The sequence below is a fragment of the Centropristis striata genome, chromosome 4 (assembly GCF_030273125.1).
Source record: "Centropristis striata isolate RG_2023a ecotype Rhode Island chromosome 4, C.striata_1.0, whole genome shotgun sequence".
Lineage (NCBI taxonomy): Eukaryota > Metazoa > Chordata > Actinopteri > Perciformes > Serranidae > Centropristis > Centropristis striata.
Window position 1 is genome coordinate 4,407,457 of NC_081520.1, and position 13,078 is coordinate 4,420,534.

The 13,078-nt window shown below is 34.7% G+C and overlaps 1 protein-coding gene and 1 non-coding gene across 2 annotated transcripts; both read right to left on the reverse strand.

Moving 5' to 3' along the window:
- Window positions 1-2,241: 2,241 nt before the first annotated feature.
- Window positions 2,242-2,314, reverse strand: trnar-ccu (transfer RNA arginine (anticodon CCU)). The gene has a single exon. It is a non-coding gene; the product is annotated as a tRNA-Arg (tRNA).
- A 482-nt stretch (window positions 2,315-2,796) lies between these two features.
- xaf1 (XIAP associated factor 1) lies at window positions 2,797-13,078 on the reverse strand. Its single transcript, XM_059330573.1, has 7 exons — window positions 12,943-13,078; window positions 10,076-10,211; window positions 9,005-9,061; window positions 7,097-7,325; window positions 6,917-6,984; window positions 4,897-5,136; window positions 2,797-3,826 (listed from the first exon to the last, which is right to left on the reverse strand). Exons 1-7 carry the CDS (start codon window positions 12,978-12,980, stop codon window positions 3,794-3,796), a joined length of 801 nt encoding a protein of 266 aa, XP_059186556.1. The 5' UTR covers window positions 12,981-13,078; the 3' UTR covers window positions 2,797-3,793.

A 13,078-nucleotide genomic window follows, 5' to 3' on the forward strand; every position in this document is an offset into this window, starting at 1 on the left:
AGATTCAGTCGACTCATGGCACTGTGGGCTGCAAGTGACCAGAGCACCAAGAAGAAAAGAGACAAATCCAATTTTAAAACAACACATCTGTATTGTTTTGGAGAAATGTGATGGATATTTTATGCTGTGTTTTACGGACTGTTCAAATTCGGCCCAGTTTTCAGGACTCTGAGTTGTAGTTGAGTTCTTAATGTGTTTGGTTAAATATTAAATAATGAGTCATATAATGCCCTTTCAAACAGGAATAGAGATAATTTTATTCAAGAAGGTGATATTCCAACTAAAGTGCATTATTTTTAGGTCAATGCATTTTTGTTCTGTGGCATCTTAATTTTAACGAGACAAGGTTGAATATTCTGTTGAAGATACACTACTGGTCAAAAGTTTTAGAACACACCAACTTTTCCAGAATTTAATTGAAAATGATGCAGTTTAATGTCTCAGTCTACTCTGAAATTAATGCACATTTAAAATTCTTTATTGAGCATGATAGTGTTTTGAAAATAAAATAAAAGATTCAAAATCACATTTTATGTTGAACTAAAGGACTAAAAAAAGACACAAAATGACAAAAAAAAGACACAAAATGACACAAAAAGACACAAAATGACTTACAAAGACATGAAAAGAATTCAAAAATGGACAAAATAACCCGAGACTCCATAGAGTTAAGTTGTTAACCCATTTCTTGTTCCCTGAAAAAGGCCTACTTGTATAATTCTGAAATGTACATTATTTTTCAGTTTTGGTTAAGCTTACCTTTTTTTATTTACCTCTGGCAGTTCACCACTTACCTTTGTACCCTTTCAAGCTGTTCATTTGACTTGAACTGCTTGAATTTCAATAAAAAATTGAAAAATTGGGGTGTTCTAAAACTTTTGACCGGTAGTGTATATGGATGTATTATTATTTCTCTGCACTGTCTGTAAGGAGTTGCTGCTGTATATGCACCCTGAATCTGTTGATGGTTTTAAATGCTTTGTATATTCTTTGAAATAGTCAGAATTTCTCCCCTCAGTGTGGGAATGGGCTGCTGTAGGAAGATAAGAGAAGATTTAGCAGTTTTGATTTTTTTCCCCCTCACAGTATTTTATCTTAAGTGTTTATTTCCCGGAGGACTTGACATGTAGCTATGAAATATATTTTTTTTGTGGAGCAGATAACCTGTGGCTCATTTTCAGCTTGCAGTCTCATCAGCCCACCGGCACCTTGCTGTTGATAAAAAACAACATTATTCATTCCTTTTTTGATTTTGGTATCACAGTGATTTGAAGAACATAACCACATGTTGCACTGTTTATTGTTAAAGTATTTATAGGTTAATGTATTTTGTTATTAGTGTGTACTCCGATGGAATATAACGATTTTGCTTTTGTTTTCAGAAAATATGGATTCAGCAAGTGCCTTTGAAATGATTGTTGCTTTACATTTAGTGTACTGTACTATATGCTGCTTAATTTTGATACAATATGTGTCATTAAAATTCATCAGATTATTTCTCACAACATGGCATGATTTTCCTGGGCTCTTCATGTTCCTCTAAAGTATAAATATTGCTGTTTTACACTTTCAGCAACACAAAGATCTCTTCTATTTAATGTTATTGGCTTGCTGGAATCAATTATGTTAGCCATTTTTTTTTTTTTTTTACTAAAAATATACCTATTTTCTGAAATAGAAATGAAATGTTGTACTGTACTGTATGAAGATACCAACACATTTATAGCTTTGCAAATGTGAATATTAAATAGGTTTTAATTCATTCTTTGTGTGGTTATTCAATACTAATATGTATATTTTTCATTCTCAGGTGTCAAATTGCTCTTTCTCGTCCTTTGACTGACTTTGTTCACCTATTGCAAAAGTTACCATTTAATTACTTGCATTTTACCTCAAGCAAGAAACAGAAGATGTAAAAAGTAGAGATGTGGGCTCAGAAAATAAATAAAATTGTTCATGAGGCTTCATTGGCACATCAATAGTCCAAAACTGTTACAAACTGATTTTTGTATTTTGAAAAGAAGTTCATAACCTGTAGTTTTTGCAGACCTGAAGATATAATTTACATTTAGTCATTTAGCAGATGTTTTTATTCACAGCGACTTACAGGAAAAAAGGGAACAATCAAGGTTTAGTGCAATAAGAGCCAGCAAAATGTTTTATTAGCAGAGGATGGTTTCGATCCATCGACCTCTGGGTTATGGGCCCAGCACGCTTCCGCTGCGCCACTCTGCTGTAAATCACCCCAGATGGGATTTGAACCCACAATCCCTGGCTTAGGAGGCCAGTGCCTTATCCATTAGGCCACTGGGGCTTGATATAAAAGCTGAAGATGGATTAAATACTACACCAGTAGTTCTCAACCTTTTTGAGTCGCGACCCCCAATTTAACATGCATGTTGTCCGCGACCCCCACTCACTGAACACAATCTCACATGCACAGTTCAGATCACCCAAAAAAAAAAAAAATGACCTAAAAAAGGAAACAAAATGACCAAAGAAGACACAAATTGAACAAAAAAGACACAAAATGACCCAAAAAAGAAACAAAATAACCAAAAAAGGACACAAAATGACGAAAAAAGAAACAAAATGACCAAAAAAGTCACAAATGGACCACAAAATGATTTTAAAAAAAACACACAAAATGACCAAAAAAAAGACATTAAGTGACCAAAAAGACAAACACATTAACACATGAACACTTTAACACAGTGGAGACAGAGCTGACTTCCTAAATGATTTGGCGACCCCCAGAAATCATCTCACGACCCCAATTGATTGATTTAAAAAAAAAATTTTATTGAAGGTTTGGACAAATAAACTCAACTTCGTATGAAAGCCACGGGTATAAGCTCTCAAATACTTTTTGAATTTCATTTTTATCTGCTACAGAGGCTGAAAAATCTATTATTTAGTAGGTGTTGAATTTCCAGAAAAACCTCAGGTTTTAGGGGGTCATTTGAAAATCGCCCATAGGTTTTCCAGGCATTTTTTTCCAGGCGCTTTAGGCCTTAATGGGTTAATGCACTTCTACATTGGCTTAACTTTTCAGAGGAGGCTTTGCTTGGTTCTTAGGTAGATAAGCTATTACAGAATAATTAAGCCTATTAACTGCCAGGTGTAACCACCAACAACCAAAACTAATGATAGCTTGCTAATATATTACATGTTCAACTAGTTTGTAGAGTAAAGGAGTGTGTCATATTGATTTCATGCCGTAAAAGTATTGTTCATGAAAGCTAGATGGCTTATCTAATTTCAGTAGTTTACTGTTTGTTTCCTAGTTTCACTCTCTCGTCGCATCTGTATGGATTCAGTACAATGTGAAGAAAAATAAATCTGCAAACAAAGAACACAGGATTCCTTCATGTTCATGAACAGAGAGAGTTTAGCTCACCTCAATGAGAACAGTACGGTGTCTGACCTGACATTTTCAGAGAATATCAGATTTTGACATGTAAACCTTTTAATAGTTATGGAGACTTTAGCAGCATATGATGCATTTTTGCATAAACAACTGACAGTTGCTTAATGTTATGTCATTGCTTCAAAACACTCTATTCACTACTTTAAACAGGCTAGTAGCACAACAGTTGAGTAGCTGTATTTGTTTTGAACAAAATGAACATTACACAGTTGTCTTAATACTTAAAAACAGAGTATTACCTGTTGTACACTGAAAAATATGAGAAACAGAAGTTTCATTCCAACAACCCAAACACTTCAATCCCTTTAATAATAACATATTGATCTTTGAAGGAGCTTATCCATTCTGAGAAGGGTGCTGTCCTTATTTCAAGACAATGTGGAGTTGGCACTTCACCTAAAAACAAAGAGAGCAAGAGGGAAAACCTGTCAGCATCAGAACGTTTTTTAAAATGTAATTTTTTACAATGTATATACACTACTGGTCAAAAGTTTTAGAACACACCAACTTTTCCAGAATTTAATTGAAAATTATGCAGTTTAATGTCTCAGTGTACTCTGAAATGAATGCACATTTGCAACATTTAAAATTCTTTATTGAGCATGATAGTGTTTTGAAAGTAAAAAAAAGATTCAAAATCACATTTTATGTTGGACTAAAGGACTAAAAAAAAGACACAGAATGACAAAAAAGACACCAAAAGACACAAAATGACAAAAAAAGGACACAAAATGACAAAAAAAAGACACAAAATGACAAAAAAAAGACACAAAATGACAAAAAAAAGACACCAAAAGACACAAAATGACTAAAAAAAAGACACAAAATGACCAAAAAAAAGACACCAAAAGACACAAAATGACTAAAAAAAGACACAAAATGACTAAAAAAAAGACACAAAATGACAAAAAAAAGACACCAAAAGACACAAAATGACTAAAAAAAAGACACAAAATTACCAAAAAAAGACACCAAAAGACACAAAATGACTAAAAAAAGACACAAAATGACTAAAAAAAGACACAAAATGACCAAAAAAAGACACCAAAAGACACAAAATGACTAAAAAAAAGACACAAAATGACTAAAAAAAGACAAAAAATGACCAAAAAAAGACACCAAAAGACACAAAATGACTAAAAAAAAGACACAAAATTACTTGACATGAAAAGAATTCAAAAATGGACAAAATAGCCCGAGACTCCATAGAGTTAAGTTGTTAACCCATTTCTTGTTCCCTGAAAAAGGCCTACTTGTATAATTCTGAAATGTACATTATTTTCCAGTTTTGGTTAAGCTTACCTTTTTTTATTTACCTCTGGCAGTTCACCACTTACCTTTGTACCCTTTCAAGCTGTTCATTTGACTTGAACTGCTTGAATTTCAATAAAAAACTGGACAAATTGGGGTGTTCTAAAACTTTTGACCGGTAGTGTATATACATATGTGCGATGCAGGAATGTTACCTGATGCCAGCGTAGTGTGAGGAGGGGCAGGGCAAGATGGCAGTGGGGGCAGGTGCTGATCTGGTTTGGGTCACCTCCATCCCCCAAGGGAACATTGCTGGCTGACAGGGAGTTGGCCTTAAAGGTGCTGCTTAGTTGAGGAGTTGCTCCCTGCTTGTAAAAATCCCCCTCGTCCTCATTGTTTTCCTCCAACGGCTCAGACTCTTCATTGTCCCAGTCAGTTGCTGAAACACACTCCAGCTGGTTTGGGGGATATAGAGAGGTTGACTTTATAGGTATATTGTACAGGATAGTCCTACAAAACCAACTATAAACTAATACAAAAGAAATCTCTCTCAATAATGACTAATGACCCACTAGAAGTCAAGGTTATAATAGTTTTGTATTTTTCATTAGTTTTAATTTCGTTGTGAATTTTTGTTTTCAAATTCAGTTAGTTTTAGTTCGCTTTTAGAGTGAGTTTTCTAGTTTTAGTTTAGTTTTTATTTTTTGAAAATGCTTAGTTTTTATTAGTTTTAGTGTTAGTTTTAGTTTTTTTGTAATGGGCTATATGTTGGGTGCCAGATTCAAATAGGTCATAATAAATTTTGCGTTTATTTCCTTTGGTTTATCCATCTCAGCCCCAATAAGGTTATTAACTCTTACAGTTCTGGGTGTTTTGAATTTTGGTTCTAGTGTAAACATCCCAGTCTCAGTAAACATATTCACCATGTGTTGCATGTTCAAATAGAAACACTGAATTATGAAGGAAAAAAGTTGACAAAAACGAAAACTAAGGACATTTTCACTATAATTTCAGTTAGTTTTGTAACCGCACAATACAGTTTCAGTTAGTTACCGTTTTTAAAAAAAACTCTAGTTTTTATTTTTATTTCAGTTAACGAAAATGTTTTTTCAATTCTAGTTTTCGTTATTTCGTTAGTTTTCGTTAACTATAATAACCTTGCTAGAAGTGTGTAGCAGTGTCTGTATCTGCAGAGAACCTGCCCTCTGCCTGTATTTTCTCCTTCTTACTTTGCCTTTGGAGCCTTTGGGCTCCATTCACACAAAATCTGACAATGCAGCTCCGTACCAGAGGGTTGTGCAAAGATGTGGGATGTGTTTCTTTGGTTTGCAATGTTACTGACATGAAACTATCAGAAAATAAAGTTGTCTGCCTCTGTTCTTTCTAATGCTGTTCCCTCTCTTCATTCACTGTCTAGCTCAGCTATTCTCAACCTTGGGGTCCCGACCCCTATTGGGGTCGCGAGATGATTTCTGGGGGTCGCTAAATAATTTTGGAAGTCAGCTCTGTCTCTACTGTGTTAAAGTGTTCATAGTCTTTATGGTCATTTAATGTCTTTTTTTTGGGTAATTTTGTGTCTTTTTTGGTAATTTTGTGTCTTTTTTGGGGTAATTTTGTGTCTATTTTGGTAATTTTGTGTCTTTTTTTGTAATTTTGTGTCTTTTTTTGTCATTTTGTGTCTTTTTTTGGTAATTTTGTGTCTTTTTAGTCATTTTGTGTCTTTTTTTGGTAATTTTGTGTCTTTTTTAAATCATTTTAAGGTCAATTTGTGTCTTTTTTGGTCATTTTTTGGTTATTTTGTGTCTTCTTTGTATGATTTTTTGTCTTTTTTTGATCATTTTGTGGTCAATTTGTCTTTTTTTTTTGGTCATTTTGTTTCCTTTTCTTGGTCATTTTGTGACTTTCTTTAGTCAGTTTGTGTCTTTTCTGGTCAATTTGTGGTCATTTTTTGGTCAATTTGAGTCCTTTTTTGCTTCATTTTATGTAATATGGTCATTTTGTGCAGCAGATTTTTAACTGAAAGCAAGACTATGAGAGAAGAAAGAACACATTAATTGTCTTACAAATTAAAAGTTGACTTTGTTAAATGTCAATGCTAAATGTTCCACTATGTTCACCCGGCAGTTGCTAACACTGTCTGTCATGTTACTCCAAGTTATTATGTTAGAACCCACATTTTGTGTTTTTTCATGCTTCACATAACCTGTTTCAGTGATTGATTTCATAGAATTATACCTCATGGTCCTCTATATCCTCAGCTGGAAATGGTGCCATACATATGCTACAATTGACGGTTATATTTGCTGTAAAAAAAAAAGAAAACAGACATTGGAATTTTTTAGGAGAATAGGCATAGTAAAAGATAAACAAGGAATGTGGAAGTAAGCTGGTGCTGAAGCCTCAGAAGGCCCTTACTCTCATTTGGTGGCAGTTTGCTGGTAGTTTGAGGTGGAGCTGAGCCATTGTTAGTAGCTGAGCAGGTGGAGCTGTGCTCGGGCTGGTCCCTCAGGGTGACGTAACGGCCACAGTCCCTGCAGAGCTCAGTGCGACTCCCACAGGCCAGACTGTGCTCGTCCAGGTCCTTCCATGGCAGCTCCAGCTCGCAGAACGGACAGCTCTGCAGACGCTCCACACACTCCTCAGCCTGGGAGACAGAGCAGAGGACCCACACTGATCAATAGGTAAAAAAATTTTTTTTTTTTAAATGGTAAAAAAAAAAAATGGTAAAATGGACCTGCACTTATATAGCGCTTTTCTAGTCGCTTTGCGACCACTCAAAGCGCTTTACACTACAGTCTGCGCTCATTCACCCTTTCACACACACATTCATACTGGTGGCAGAGGCTACCCTAAACGGTGCCACCTGCCACCATTGGGAATTCATTCTCACACCGATGAACGCAGCATCGGGAGCAATTTGGAGTTCAGTATCTTGCTCAAGGATACTTCAACATGTAGGCCGCGACGGTCAGGGGTCGAACCGCCAACCCTTCGGTTGGGGGCCAACCAACTCTTTTGGAGGCTTTTCTATGGAGTTAAATTACTGCCAAAACTCCACAAACACACAAAACATGTGTGAAACTCAGTGTGGTTTGCCAATACAAAACATCATTCACAAACTTATGCAAAAATATCCTTCAAGTACAAACTAAAAATGTAATAAAACGAGAATATCCCTCACCAAACAAACTGGAGCTTCTTGTGCAGCAGTGGTACAGCTCACCACTTAGCTAAAATGTGCAGTTACAGATACACACACACATGCGCGTAAGCGCGCACACTCCTCAGATTACAGTTTTGTCAGACCACAGGACATTTCTCCAAAAAATAAGGTCTTTGTCCCTGTGTACATTTGCAAACTGTAATCTGTCTGTTTTATGTTTTCTTTGGAGTAATGTCCTCTTCCTGGCAGAGTGGCCTTTCAGTCCATGTCTCAGGACTCATTTCACTCTGGATAATGACACAATCTTACCAGCTTCAGCCATCATCTTCACAAGGTCTTTTGCTTTTGTTCTTGGGTTGATATGCACATTTTGGACCAAAGCACGTTCATCTCTGGGACACAGAACCCGTCTCCTTCCTGAGCGCTATGATGGCTGGACATTCCCATGGTGTTCATACTTGGGTATAATTATTTGAACAGATGAATGTGGAACCTTCAGGCATCTGGGAATTGCACACAAGGATGAGCCAGACTTGTGCAAGTCCACAATTCTCTTCCTGATATCTTGGTTGATTTCTTTTGACTTTCCCATGATGTCACACAAAGAAGCAGTGTGTTTCAGGTGTGCCTTAAAATACATCCACAGGTGTGTCTCCAATTAACTCAGATGTTGTCATTAAACCTATCAGAAGCTTCCAAAGACATGACAGCATCATCTGGGCTTTCCCAAATAGTTTCAAGGCATAATAATGTTAGTGTATGTAAACTTGTGACTTTGAAGAAAGTAATAAAAAATTGTCTAAAAAAATCCTTCGCTCATTATTCTGGCATTTAGCAAATAGAAATAATTTTGGTAATCCTAACGGACCTAAAGCAGGAAAAGTGATTGTCTGATTTCATGTCGGACAGTGAGAAAAAAAGCATATGTGTCTTTTTATATAGTGTATGTAAACTTCTGGTTTCAACTGTATGTTCCTGTAGCAAACCTACTATACTACTGCCAATCATAAAGTAGGGAAGTGACCTCTCTGATTGGTGGGGCAACTAGTCACTGTTCCAATAAGCCACAGCCATGACTTCTCTTTCTGACATGCTGGGTTTTTTTAGAGATTAGGGCAGATTGTTTCCAAAGAGCTGAAAATCACAAGTTAAATACAAACCTCATGATCCGTTAGCTGACAACGTTCCATCTTCTTGTTACACTTTAAGCATCTCACCTGCAAACAAACAGAGTTGTAAACTTACAGAGAATACACTGATGTGTGTGTGTGAAATGATATGATAAAACAGACATAAACATCCAGGTCCCCAACAGGATTGGTGCCGGATCAAAAAAATATCATCTTAAATACATATCATGCAAATATAAGAACAGGTGACACACCACACCTGTTGTAAATAGTCAATTAGTAGGAAAATGCATTACATGTTACCCAATCCAATTCACACACTTTAGCGTCACCGTACGCAGCAGATTTCCTCCTGAAAACGCTCGTCTAAACGTGGAATAAAAAGTGAAGACGCGACGCCACTTTTGCGTCTTCTGTTCAGACCGTCATCATGTAAACGTAGCCTTAATCAGAAGTCTAAGAAAGAGGGGTGTGCTCACCAAGGTTATTATAGTTAACGAAAACTAACGAAATAACGAAAACTAGAATTGAAAAATTATAGCGTAAATGTCCTTAGTTTTCGTTTTTGTCACCTTTTTCCTTCATAATTCAGTGTTTCTATTTGAACATGCAACACATGGTGAATATGTTTACTGAGACTGTGATGTCTACACTCCAACCAAAATTCAAAACACCCAGAACTGTAAGAGTTAATAACCTTATTGGGGCTGAGATGGATAAACCAAAGGAAATAAAGGCAAAATTTATTATGACCACTTTGAATCTGGCACCCAACACATAGCCCATTACAAAAAAACTAAAACTAACACTAAAACTAATAAAAACTAAACTAAAACTAAGCATTTTCAAAAAATAAAAACTAAACTAAAACTAGAAAACTCACTCTTCAAACTAACTAAAACTAACTGAATTTGAAAACAAAAATTCACAACGAAATTAAAACTAAAACTAATGAAAAATCCAAAACTATTATAACCTTGGTGCTCACAACGATACACAGTATTGAAATCCTTCTAATGGGAGCTACTTGGTGTGGGGATATACGTGTTCCAGCTGTGTGTGTGTGTGTGTGTGTGTGTGTGTGTGTGTGTGTGTGCGTACCTGGGTGTGCTGTTCCTCTCTGTGCTGGTCCAGCAGTTCTCTGGGGACATGTTCATCACAGTCAGGACAAGGACATAAGAAGCGGCTGCAATGAGTTTCATGCAGAGCAAAGTTGGCCTCTGCAACCTCTTTGTGACTGAAATAGAGGAGAGAGATGGTTATGGTTATACGGTTACAGGCAGTGATGGGTGAAGTTTTCAGATCCTTTACTTAAGTAAAACGACTAATGCCACACTGAAATTATTCCACTACAAGTAAAAGTCATGCATACAAAAAGTAAAAGTACAAAAGTATCAGCATCAAAATGTAATTAAAGTATCAAAAGTGAAAGTACTGGTGCAGAATGGCCTCAGTCAGGTTGTTTTATATATTCTAAATATATTAATAGATTATTTTTATTATAATAAATATTATATTATAATAATATTATATTAAAATAATATAATACATATTATTTTATTTATTATTATTATTATTATTATTATTTATTTATTAATTTTTTTACTGAAATTATTCCACTACAAGTAAAAGTCATGCATACAAAAAGTAAAAGGACAAAAGTATCAGCATCAAAATGTAAATAAAGTATCAAAAGTGAAAGTACTGGTGCAGAATGGCCCCGGTCAGGTTGTTTTATACATTCTAAATATATTAATAGATTATTTTTATTGATGCTTTTATGTGAGCAGCATTTTCTCATTTATAAAATAAATGAAATTGATGTTTTTCATGTTAAATCTCGACCTGAAAAGTAACTAAAGCTGTCAGCTAAATGTAGTGGAGTAAAAACGTCAATATTTGCCTCTAAGGTGTAGTGGAGTAGTATAAAAGTATAAAGTTACATAAAATTTAAATACTAAAGTAAAGTACAAGAACCTCAAAATAGAAACTTGAGTTACTTTACTTACTTTTACTGGAGTGTTTTAAGTCTCGTTTAAACTTTAAAGACCCATTTTTATTCCTATAGCTATTTAACTTTGTGTGATTTTGTTGTCCTCTGTGTCTTTTATTTATTTTACTACGTTTAACTATGTCTTTTCTTTATTGAACTATGTTTATCTGTTTGATTTTATTGTTTTATGTATATCATCATTTTAGATGTATGCACTTATTTTATTATTTATTGCTTATTGTTATATGGAAATGTTTGTTTTATTGTTTTTATGATTCTATGTACAGCACTTTGGAGACATTTTTGTTGTTTAAATGTGCTATAAAAAAAATAAAGTGGATTGGATTGGATTTCCACCAGTGGTTACAGGCTGATATGTGTCATATGAGTCAACATTTTCTGAATATTTCCTCTCTCTGATCTTCATCGTCACACCTGGTTTATTTACACCAACACCTGTGCTACACTGTAAAAGATAATCTGTTTAAATTACGGTAAAACACCGGCAGCTGTGGTTGCCAGAACTTCACTGTAAAAAATACAGTAAGTGGGTTTTCTACTGTAAATTTAAATGTAAATATCAGCAAACACTGTAACTTAGACTGAATATTCCCATTATTTTTAGGGTAATTGTGTCATTGTGACATCATTATATTTCTCCATTAACATTTTTACAGCAGAACTGAGTGTTTCCTACAGTTTATGACAGTAAAAGTTAAAGTTAAAGTTTGTTTAAAGTTTGTGCTATTCTTTGATTTACGGTAATTAAAATTTTCTACTACAGTGATACACAATTTTTAATTTAACGCCCTATTTCTGATGTTATTTGACAGTGTTTTACTGTAATTGTTACAAACTTTTTTACAGTGTAGGATTCATCTGAAAAGGTGGAAACTAAATGACTAAATGAAGGGTAAAACTGAGAAAAAAAAAACAGATTTAAAGATTTTTAACGTGTTTTTACTGGCCAGACAAATGGGTTATAGGTAGATGATATGACACTTATTTCTACATGTATTGATGATGTCATTTATGTGTGCAGTAACTACAATGTTGCTGTGTGTTCACCTTTTATATTTTGTTTTCAGTAAATAAACATTTTCAAATTGATTTTGTTATCAGTGTATTTAAAAGTGTTTAACAACTCTACTCAAAGATGTGCCTATTTTAGACTTAATATTATAAAGAAATGTTATATTTTAGTCTTAATATAATCTTCTCTAATTTTTTTTTTTTACTTCATCACTATCTAGATAATAATTTTCCTTTCATATACACTTATAATTTCTATTATTTTTATTTTTAAATTAGTGTACATATCCAAGCAGATTGTGGTAAGTGCAATTACTGCTTGGTTTTGAGTTGGATTTTGTGGTTTTTATGTCGTTATTTCTCTGAAATAAAGCAAAATTGAAATCTAAAACTTTGTCACAAAATAAAACAGACATCAAGGAGTTCATTTTTAGTTATTGAACAAAAATGTAGTGACTGCAGTTGGACTTTGTAGGGCAGAACACATCAACAAAATGTGAACAGAAAGTGAAAGAAGTCGTACTGCTTTCTTATGAATATACTGATGGAAAACTACATAAAACATATTACAAGTTCATATTGCCTTGCCCTCAGATATTTACTAGTGTAATGTGTGTTGGGTTTCCAATTTTACAACCAATACTACATACATAAGGCACCAAATATAACTTTATCCCACTGCTCGGCCCTTATAAGGTGTTAGTTGGAATAAAGGCGCACAGACAACCAAATCATACACACACACAGAAACATTATTTGACCCTAATAGACAGCTAAATGACCTTGAATGTAACAGTTACCAATGCGTTAAGGGCCCATATTGGTTCACGTCCTACTGACAGTATATTTGTTTTACTAATTTCCAAAACAATATCTAACAAGTGTACTTTTGCTTGTTATTTCCCGTGTAGCGCTCCACGGGGAACACTGATATGTCACTCACCACTGGCCGCAGGTGCGTGTTGCCTCCTTGTTATCCATCGATACTAATCCTGAGAAATGATCCCCTGACAGCACAACTTGTACTTTTCTCACTCGAATCTTTTCGTCCTGTTTCAGCAAAAGCGAAAGTGAAATCA

What these genes read in the sequence shown, in the direction of transcription:
- xaf1 (XM_059330573.1), bottom strand. Translation starts at nt 12,980, where the DNA reads ATGGATAACAAGGAGGCAACACGCACCTGCGGCCAGTG. An exon ending in ACACGCACCTGCGGCCAGTG is followed by an intron (nt 10,212 to 12,942) that starts GTGAGTGACATA and finishes CCTCTATTTCAG; the next exon opens with TCACAAAGAGGTTGCAGAGG. An exon ending in CAAACTGCCACCAAATGAGA is followed by an intron (nt 6,985 to 7,096) that starts GTAAGGGCCTTC and finishes TTTTTTTTACAG; the next exon opens with CAAATATAACCGTCAATTGT.